General features: G+C 33.1%; 1 protein-coding gene across 4 annotated transcripts; it reads left to right on the forward strand.

The window, feature by feature from the left end:
* Positions 1–1572: 1572 nt before the first annotated feature.
* Positions 1573–6317, forward strand: Wbp2 (WW domain binding protein 2). 4 transcript variants are annotated; one of them, XM_017614333.1, is made up of 6 exons: positions 1574–1770; positions 2084–2258; positions 2335–2704; positions 2976–3506; positions 4386–4502; positions 5371–5438. In XM_017614333.1, the coding sequence occupies exons 1-6, from the start codon at positions 1715–1717 to the stop codon at positions 5382–5384; spliced, it is 1263 nt and encodes a 420-aa protein (XP_017469822.1). In that variant the 5' UTR covers positions 1574–1714; the 3' UTR covers positions 5385–5438. The 4 variants fall into 4 exon arrangements, 3 of the variants coding, with proteins under 3 accessions (XP_017469822.1, XP_017469824.1, XP_017469821.1); XM_017614332.1 differs by having other exon boundaries at positions 1576–1770; positions 4386–4483; positions 5419–6317; XR_001847334.1 differs by lacking the exons at positions 2976–3506; positions 5371–5438 and adding an exon at positions 4091–4260 and having other exon boundaries at positions 1573–1770; positions 4386–4477.
* The last annotated feature ends 4541 nt before the right edge of the window (positions 6318–10858 follow it).

Consider the following 10858-nt stretch of genomic DNA (forward strand, 5'->3'; position numbering starts at 1 on the left):
TAGTTTCTATCACCGAATTCTTGTCGGGTATTTATTTGCAAGCCTGCCACATCGTTAAATGGAAACTGTTTATTTTTAACGGGATAACTTGTTGACGGTTTTATTTAAAATACGTCAGAGAACGTTAATCTAAATAATAGGAAATTTTTCGAGTAGTATCTGTTAGTTCGAGGCTGGAACAAAAATTAAGGGGGCATGGCACTGCCCACATTTCTAACTTGAAAGATAAAATACCAAGAAATTCAATGGCATGATTCTCTTTGCCGTCCGACATCATGGCTCAGGCGAGCCTCTTGAAAATAGGGGAAAACCATTAATTTTGCTTACAAAATGCCAAAAATACTTAAAGTGAAATAAATAGGAAAGTTGTAACTTCTCAATGTCTGGTACGTTTTTTTTATATGTATTGTGTACGTGAGTGATGTTTTTGAGTATGTGTTGTTTACATGTTTATTTATAAACGTATGTGTTCCTTTTCTTTTGTACATGTTTATTGATATATCTGTACTGAAATTTTTCAGACGGTATTATTTAGCTCTTACAGCCAATATCGGAATATTACATATATGCCCTCATCGATCCAACTCCGGCTATGCTGACAACAGTATTTTTGCGTAGAATACCTTTCGTTGGCGGCCTTCGGCCGCGCTTACGGATTATAACCTTTACTACGCAGAACTATACTTTCTGTTACTACGTTTATGCGTAGGCAAATTCACGAAATCATTTCATGAATTTGGGTTAAAATTGGCTGCATAAATATAATTTCATGAATTCAATTATATGTACATGAAAATTAACCATGAATTTCGGCACCATTTCATGAAATGATGAAATGCAAGTCCGGCAACGCCAAGTTTCACAGTCAGCTGTTTACTAGGGTTATAAAGTTTTTAGTTTCAAAACCACGTAGTAGCATAACCATGAAATAAATTTAAATAGAAAAAACTGAAATACATTAAACCCAATTTTAATATAACAAGGCTTATTTTCGGTATTTTTGTATTTTTGCGTGACGACGCAAGCGTAAGCTTTTTATTTTGACTAATATCTTCGTTATTACTTAAATTTTTGCAATAGCATATGAATAGCATAAGAATACAAATGGAATTCGTTGCCTTTGTGAATGTTCACGCATACGATCGCATTGAATTGTATAGCAAGCTTTAGATAGAAAGGTCCTCCATGGCAACTAGAACTTCCCATCCGTACCAGCAGGGTGACACTGGATCTCGTCCATTCAGAACGCCATAATGTATGAAATGGAAAGGTCGACATGGAAACTGGTCCTTTCCTTCCGATCAAATGGCGCGTCTATGGATCTCGTCCATTCAGATCGCCCGTCGGTAGATTAGTCTATAAGATTAATATATATTATTATATTGTTATCTATTTAACACAGATAAAATATGGAGAAGAAGGAGAACGGAGAAGCTGTTTCTGGTAGCATACTTACGCTCTGTTGTCAAAGTTCAAACTTTCAAGTCGTGTGTAAACGGCCCTTAAGAAAACAGCTGTTTAATTCTGCGCGCCATCTTCTGGTTAACCTTTGCAATACAAAAACAAAATATACAACAAAACAAAAGGGTGAATCATCTGCAATTTTGGTTTTTGACGTTCGAGAAAATTTCTGGATTGCGTTTGTAAGAAAAGGCTGCGAAAATTTATTAATTATAAGCAAAAAAGCAAAAACTAAGTGTATTAACATTTAAAAATGTCTGTAAATACAGCACATGCCAGTAATGGCGTTCTGATTCATGCAGGAGAGTAGTAAGTACAATATTAATCCGGATAATTAGATTTATCTTCTAATCGGGGTGAGCTATTTGTTTTGGCTAAAATGCCACATGAATAGAATTATATATGCTAAGGAATGAGGTCATTAATTAAATAGAATAAAGGTTTAGGCTATACAAAAATTGATTTAGAGACAGCTTACTTTAAAAGGACTTTATGAGCGTATTAATAACTCCTAAAAACCTATGGATTAGTTATGACGTGTTCAATTGATTAGCTATCTGGTTTGTTTGCTGATAACTAAAAGCTGCAAGTCTTTAATATTTTTTCTTATCTTTGCCCACAGCATATTGCTGCACAGCGATGGGGTTACTATGGATTTCTCGGGCCAGGACAACCCAGTTTTTAAAGGCTCAAAGCAGGGTCGTATTTACTTGACTTCTCATCGGCTCATTTTCAACAATAAGAAGCCGGCAGATGACTTGCAATCCTTTAGCGCACCATTCATCGCCTTATCAGATGTAAATTATTTACAAATTACTTTGTATAAGTAATTTCAGAACTATTGTATAATTAATAATACTTATTTGACCTTAGGTTGAATTGGAGCAACCAGTATTCGGCGCCAATTACATCAAGGGCAAGGTACGCGCCCAGCCAAATGGCAATTTCATTGGCGAAGTCAAGTTTAAGCTACACTTCAAATCTGGTGGCGCTATTGAATATGGCCAAGCATTGCTGCGCGCTGCAAGCACAGCACAAAGCAATTACCATCGTGGAGGCGCTTACAATGATGATCCACCACCATACACACCATCGGGTGCGTGGCATGAGGCGCCACCTCCGGCCTATCAACCCCCACCAGGCTACTACGGATGGTTGCCTACACATGAGGCATTTAGTGGCCCAGCACCGAATACGGTGTTCGTAAGCGATAATCCACCACCATATCCAGGCATTGGTGGACGTAAGTATTTACATACAATCATGTCTTTATATGGGATATCATTTGCTATATGGAGCTCGTTTAAAATTTCTCGGCTTTTGTTGATTTCGTGTTCTAGAAGCTCTTATTTATGCCAGATGTTGTCTATATTCATACATATATACTGTGTTCTAAGAGCTACAATTTTAAGGACATATCATGTTGTCATGTTAAGTGAAAGCACTTTAATTTTTTTTTTCGTTTATTTGCCTCTTATGTTTTCTATTTATCGCGTGTGTATTTGCGCACTTAGCACCAGCTTACATCCCGCAACAGTATCCCCAACCCGGCTATAACCCACAAGCAGGCTACACACAACCACAAGCTGGTTATAATCCACAGCATCCACAATCTGGTTATAATCCACAACACCCACAAGCTGGTTATAATCCACAACAACCACAAGCTGGTTATAATCCCCAGCAACCACAAGCCGGTTATATTCCACAACAAGCACAAACTGGTTATAATCCACAACCGCCGCAAGGTGGCGGCGATCCACAACCACAATATGGCAATAATGATGCTACCTCTTGGATGGGTTTTTCAGCTCCACCTACTGATCAGTCACAACAACAGCCACAACCTGGCAACCAGCCACCCCCTTATGGTGGCACGGGCTATGGCCAACAAGGCGGTTATCAACCCGCTGCACCCGGTGGCTACAACCCGGCATATAATCCGGCATACAATCCAGGCTATCAACATGGTGGTTATCCACCACCGGGCGGTGCACCAGGCGGAGCTGCGGCCGGGGCTATGGGCTTCGGCATGCCGCCAGCAAGTAAGTTGAATACATTTGTGTAAAATTTTCATGGCATCATTTATTACACAATTTTATGTACTGAAATTTCAAATATAAGATTATTATTTTGACTATTTGGTATCTTATCTTAACACCTTAAAAAAACCGTTAACCAAATAACTTTAGTATCTGAAATTCCATTTTTTTAACACCTGCACATTACACACACATTTGTTTGACTAAAACCCTTTATTAACCCCTGTTCAACTATTTTGACTTCCAAAATATTTATTATTTCTTTACTTTAAACAATTTCGCCTGCAGTGTTTTGAAAATCGTATCTCAAAGATAACCAACAGCCAATACAGCATATAAATCACCAACACAAATAAGAATTCGATCCAAATTCCAACCTCTAAGGCAGGTATTATCTCTCCAGAATTATTGTGTTTTTGATGTTCCTTATGTTGGGCTTTAAAAGCTTGCGCAAAAGACAAGAAAATAGATACTTAAGCCGAGAAATAACAACGCCCTTCTTACACGCTTGCGAATTCCATTGTTTTTTGAGTATGTGTGTATTTTACAAAACTTGTTTTTTTTTTTATTTCTTTATCATTCTGCAGGTAATACTACGTACTATTACTACCCGTACTATACCCCAACACCTTGTGTTAATTTTGCGTTTATACCAATACCAATTATTTTTCCATAAATGTTTACTGAATAATTGCATATCTTAGCCGCAAGCAAGACAATTTCTTTACTACAAAAATCTATGCACCTCTTTATAAGTGTAAGCATTTTCTGCATTTAAATACCTTTGATTTATTGCGTTTAATAAATTGCGTTAATTGTTCTTTTTTAATTTTCACATTGTGTAAAACCAATATACCAAAATATTTGTATAACTATTTGCAGATTCGAAAGAAGCCGAGGCAATGGCTAGCTCCCAAAATACAACCTACAACCAATATTCTAACAACGCTGCCCCCAGTGACTTGCCACCAGCGTATGATGTAAGTGTTGCAATGTTAGGCCCCTATTATGATTTGCATTCGATTTTCGACTGTGGTCGAAAGTGCTGAGCGAACGAATTTGCATTTGGTATTATGGCACTCATTCGATGAAGAATAGCGCTATTGTGAATTTCGCTCGTTTAGGTTGTTCACAATAGTATATTTTTCACCGCTGAGAAGCTTTGTTTACAAATCGAGCAAACTAAATAGTGTGCTTATACATATTTATGTAAATTTGTTCTAATTAAAATGAAGTAAAAAAGAAAGCAAGTTTATAAAAACGTGGTAAAATGAGTACAACGAGTTCTGGTTCAACGATTCGTCAGAGGATGAGAGCTTAGTAAACTGGCCAGGAGTAGCAAATGTTTAAGAGAGTTTAAGTTTATTAGTCTTTCGAATATATTTTGATATAAAATATATTTAAGAAATTTGTCTACAGATTCATTAAAAAGTTCCGACCATCTAAAGAGGCGTTTGTGAGCCAAATCTATTTAAAATATTTTAAAACTATCAACAGCGCTACGATTTTGTTCTCAGAGATCGTGCCAACAGAGTATTGGGATTTTCTTTCACAAGTAAAACCAGCCTTTCGAGCTTGTGTTTAGTATTCAAGATGTTAGAACTGCATGAAATTAATAAAAATTGTTTAAAATTAATGTCTAGCCGCCAAAATGTAAGAAAACATATACAAAATCATACATTTTTCACAATTTTCTAACACTTCGCTACACCATCGAAAGCAAAATTCTGTTCGACAGAAAATTCGATACTCAACGAAAATTTCGACACGCTTGCATAGCTCATAATACGAATTCCACTTTCGATCTTCGATCTTCGATAGCCAGCGAAGATCGAAAATCGAATGCAGCTCATAATAAGGGCCTTAGTTTTTAGCTATTAATTTATAATTTTCTTAATATACACATTATTTTCAGGCTCTACCACGCAATTATAATAGCGAGAACAAGAAGCAGCAATAAATTGAACTATCAACTTGCTCACAAAAATTACCAAACGTCTACTCTACAAAACCCACACAAAATTTAAGAGTCACAATTTGCAAAGCATAGATAAAAAGTGTGTATTTTGTGGTTTGCTGGCTGACATTGTTGCTTTGGGCTATTTATGTATGTGCTTTATTCATTCCGCTTGACTTTGGTGTAACAAAAATTCTACATATGTATACACAAATAAACACTATACTATGCAAAAAATTGTATATGTATTCTACAAAAATATTATAATCCAAATATATGTACATATAAAATTCTTATACATATACACACATTTATACCAAATACTTATACATGCATTCTAGCTACATATTTAGTAAAAGGGTTTTGATTATAAAAAATAGTAAAATTAGTAGAATATTAGTTTGGTCACCTGATGAAACATTCGTCTTAACAAACCTAAAAATATGATCAAATCTCAATTTTCGTTTTGACTTTGCAATTTGTAAAATTTATTGTACGAAATATGAAATTACTTTCAGTATTTCCTTATAATCGATTCTTTATATGCACTAAACATTTTTCTTGTCTTTATATCGATCCGTTTTTGTTTGAAACTGTTTAAATTTTGTTACTGTTATTAGTTGTTTTCTTATTATAACTATGTATACAAATTTAAATAAAACTTAACTGAAAAAAAACTGTTATCTGCATGTGTTCATTTAAAAAATAAACTTCAGTTATGCAGCTGAAGTCACATCGGTCGTTTCACAACTTTAAACTTTTACATACGTTTTTTAACCTCTACAAGACCATACTCGTGCTTGTAAATTTAGGGTTACGTCCATGACGGTTCGCTCTTGGCAACGGCCCAAAATATTGACGGCAACGACAAAATTTTATGAAATGAAATTAAAATATATATATTTTTCTTTCTAAAAAAACATATGTATTAAAAAGTTTAAAAAATAAGTTCTTAATGAATGAAATAAAAAAAAATTATTTTGAAATTAATATCTACAAGCTAAAAGAAACAAAATAAATAAATAACACAAGTTCCTAAAAATGTCATTATATTTAAAAACACATTTTCTCTTAATGCAATTAAAAGAGAAGAAACTTAAATTAGAAAAAGATGATAAACAGGAAGGTTCTGCTGTTTACTTCCGAGTGAATTTAAACCCCTGCCAATTTGAATTCAAAGAAAATTTTATTAAAATTCACTCGGAAGTAAATTGTAGAACGTGCCCGAAAATATAAGTTTCTAAAAATTAGATTAAAAAAGAAAAATGTTCCTTTTCAAAACGATAAAATAATAAGATCAAACTAAAAAAATAAATATCCAAAAACGCCTCTAAAATTAATTGAAATTAAAATAATATACATATATCGCACGTTTAATAATGTAGAGACATAACTCAAAATTTACATTTTTGGAGATCTTATCATACAATTAATAAGCTTGATAAGTAGAACATGTTCAGGCTAACAGATGGCTAAACTTCCCAAACATCGCAAAGATATGGGTATTTTCAATTGTCTTTTTGTATACCAACTGTAATGAGTTGATCAAACTTTGATTGCGTTTTCCCATAAAATTTAAATTTTGAAATACTTCTGTATATTATTAAACGTGCGATATGTATATGGGGCTTTCCATACCAAAATGAACGGGGTTCACACTTCATGTGTTTGATTTGTTTCAAATTTTTAGGGTTGATGGATAAACATAAATAATAAATAAATATGAAATTTAAGTTTGATTAATACACTTTTAAAAACTTTACAGCACAAAAACAAAAAAAAATCGATTTAATAGTTTTCCTAATATCTCGAGAACGGGGTGAAGAAAAAATTTGAAAAAAGTCACACACACACACAACAAAATTCTCTATGAAAAGAAATGTGTATGCATTTTTTAAAATTTTTTTTTTTTATTATTTCTCATACACATTTTTTGATAAAAAAAAATAAGTTTTTGAAAATATGCCATCTCAAAAAAAAAAAATAAAAAAATCACAATGGTAACTCTGAGTATTGCGCAATATTTAAGTATAGTATTACGGGTGCACTCTACAATAATTTTAGTTAAGAATTTTTTCTTACACCGAAGTTGAGTATAATGAATATACATATTACAAATTTTCCAATTTTTTAAGTTTTTTTTCGAATTTTTTTGAGTATGTAGTTTTGTAGCCCATTAAATTTTAGTATAATAAGAGAAAGTTTTAGTTTCTTGTGAAAAAAATGCGTAAAACCGTTTTCAAAGAAAATTAACGCCAGTTTTGCAATTGCTTAAAATTTAAAAATTAAAAGTTAATGGGCCACAAAACTCAAAAAAATTAAAAAAAAAATCAAAAATTTGTAAATTTGTAATGTACTCATTTTACTCAACTTCGGTGTAAATAATTATTCATAACTCAAATTATTGTACAGTGCACCCCGTAATACTATACTTAAATATTGCGCAACACTCAGAGCTACCATTGGGATTTTTTCATTTTTTTTTGAGATGGCATATTTTCAAAAATTAATTTTTTTATCAAAAAATTTATATGTGAAAAATTTTTCAAGAAAAAAATTTAAAAAATATTTCCCCAGCCAGCAAAATCATCGTAAACGAGTTCGTAAATTGATATTTTCCCGAAGAAAAACAGGATAGCCGTTTACGATGCCTTTTATTTTACGTTTACGTTTATGATAGCCGTTTACGATTCGTTTTCGAATAGGTACTTTTTATCTTAAAATTGTGGAGCACCTACGAACAGTCGTAAACGGGCCGAAAAAGCATTCGCATGCGAATATTATATATTATAAAATATTGTGGTTCAAGACAAATTTCCAACACAGTGAAAACTCTTTCTTGTGCTGACAAGTTACTACACGCCTCTTTCTATACAACTTTTTTGTTTTATCGTTTACAAGCCATTCTCCAACTTTTTTCCGATTGAGAATCCTTTGTAAAACATAATAATGTTCGTAAAATGTACGTCTTACAGAAGACTTTCAACTATCTTAGCTAGAATTGTCCTGTAACAAATCTCAATGAGAAGATAAACGGCGCCTTCATTTCGGGCCTTACATAGTACGTTTCATAGCTGGTTTTCGCATTTCATGAGAGAAACAAGGTGCGCAAAAGATACTAGCAGGCAGCGCTAGGACGTATGGGAAATAAGGAAACCTTGCACTTTGGCTGGTGAACTGCATAAAGTCAGTGTTATCATACTTATCATCTTATAAGATAAGGCAACTGAGGATAGATTGGATGTCTTAACTATTTCGCGTTGCTAAGAAATCTATCTAGTATCTATTTTTAGTTAGTTTAGCTCAAAAATATGCCAGCCGCTCAACAAACAAAAAAAAGAAATACATTTCTCTCTTGAGAACAATGACGTTGTCCTATAAACGGAAGAGACCTACAGGTCAATCCGGTTTTTGTGATAAGCCTTTTATTGATGAAATTGCACTTTAAGTTTTATGTTCACCTGCCGAGGAAAGCTCTCTCTTTAGAACCTTGACCGCAAAATCAGGCTTGTAGGCTAATCTGTCGAGGGGTCCGCCTTGGTTACCGAGATTACAGAATTAGCTTTGGAGGCTTGGCCTTATCTGCTGAGGGGAGTTATTTTTTGAGAACGCCGACGTTATTTCACAAAGCAAGGGCCTAAAGATTAATGACTTAACTGTAAAATTCCTAATTTGTAATGACAGAAGTAGACTTGAAGATATTGCTTTGCCGGTCGAGAGGGAAAAATTGTCTATAATTTTATACGACTGCCGTAGTAGAGTTGAGTGAGAGACGGGCTTAATTCCGGGCGCTTGAAACAATTTGGCTGTCGCTGATTTCTACAGTAGCCGGTAGCCGCATAGTTTTCACATAGGATATGATTAGCCTTGGATGTGCTTTGTTTCCTACTGGTGGTCGCCCTACTAGGTTTAGCTGACTGAATTGGGTATCGTAAGCTCTCCTATTTTGAACGGATTTGACGTCACATCTCTGTAGCTCAAAGGCCAATACTGAGACGCGAAACTGAATAGGGGCGGTTGTCCTCAGTTTCTGAGTATATAAAAGGGCAATTCTGGCTAAGATAGTAAAAAGTCTTTCGTAAGACAAATTAAAAACCGAGAAATTTTCGTTACTCTAGAACTGTGGTGGGCAGCGTCATGCCCGTGGACAAAGCTCTTTTCAAGCGTTCTATACATTTTACATAGGCGCGTGCAGTGTAAAAGCTCTCTCCGCCCATTGTAGCTCCAGAAAAAAAGTCATAAATCAGCTCTCTCATTCTCTATTCGTGGCGAAAAGCTCTTTTGCTAGAATATAATTTTGCTTGCATCGGTCCAACAGTCGCAACAGCCGAGTGTGCCAATCGGTAGAGTCTTCGGTGAGCGATTTTTTTAAATATTTTTTTTTGTTTATTCTTTTTATTTAATTTTCCTTTAATTATTAGATTTCATTGTTATATTATATTTTTTAAATTTCATTTCATTTCTTTTTTTAATTTAATTTTTAGATGTTATTTTTTTAAACAGAAAAAAAATTCTTTTTAGTCTAATTTAATTTTTAAGAAAATATTTCTTTATTTTTGTTCCTTTTCTTAATATAATTTTTTGCTAATTTTAGATTTTATTGTTTTAAAAAGTAACTTTTTTATTTTCATTAAATTTGTAGAAAGGTATTATATTTATTTATTATTTTTTTTTTTCAATTGAAATTTTTTGTTTAAATTTCTATTGTTTTAAAAAGAAAAATGCTTTTTCAATCTCATTGAATTTTTAGGAACATAATTTAATTTTTCTTTCACTTAACTTTTTTTATATTTAATTTTCCTTAATTTTTAGATTTTGTATTAAAAATAAAAATATTTTTTTAAATTTAATTTATGTATTTATGTGTTTTGTAGGAACTTGTTTTCTTTTTCAATTCATTTATTTTATTTAATTTTCTCTTATCAGATTTTATTGTTTTGAAAAGAATTTTGTATTAAAAACAATTTTGTATTAAAGAAGAGTTCATAAAATTTTAGTAACTCTCGGACATATTGTATGGAAGTGGTGACTTTTCGTGGAGAAAGCCATTATTTCGTTATTTGGCATTGCAGAAAAAACACAACATCCATAGTGTTACCATTCTTTTTTTGTTTTTTTCATTGGCACACCCTAATGTAGTCATATATAAAAATACATATTTACCTACATAAATATGTACGCGCCGTGGTTATTGTCCCCAGGTGCCGTTACCTTTCATATTATTTACTAATTTTTTTACATCGCTGCAGTAGCCTAAAGCCTACAGAGCTAAAGTTAGTCAGGCGCGCGATAGCACTTCACAAATTACTGTTTTCTTCTACTCTTGTTTATTGTTTTTGTTAATCACGTTTAATTTAGTTATGCTTATATAAAAAGTTATATCTCTTCAATAAAAATT

The sequence above is a fragment of the Rhagoletis zephyria genome, unplaced genomic scaffold, assembly GCF_001687245.7.
Source record: "Rhagoletis zephyria isolate East Lansing unplaced genomic scaffold, Rhagoletis_zephyria_1.1 Rzeph_scaffold_00809, whole genome shotgun sequence".
Classification (NCBI taxonomy): Eukaryota; Metazoa; Arthropoda; class Insecta; order Diptera; family Tephritidae; genus Rhagoletis; species Rhagoletis zephyria.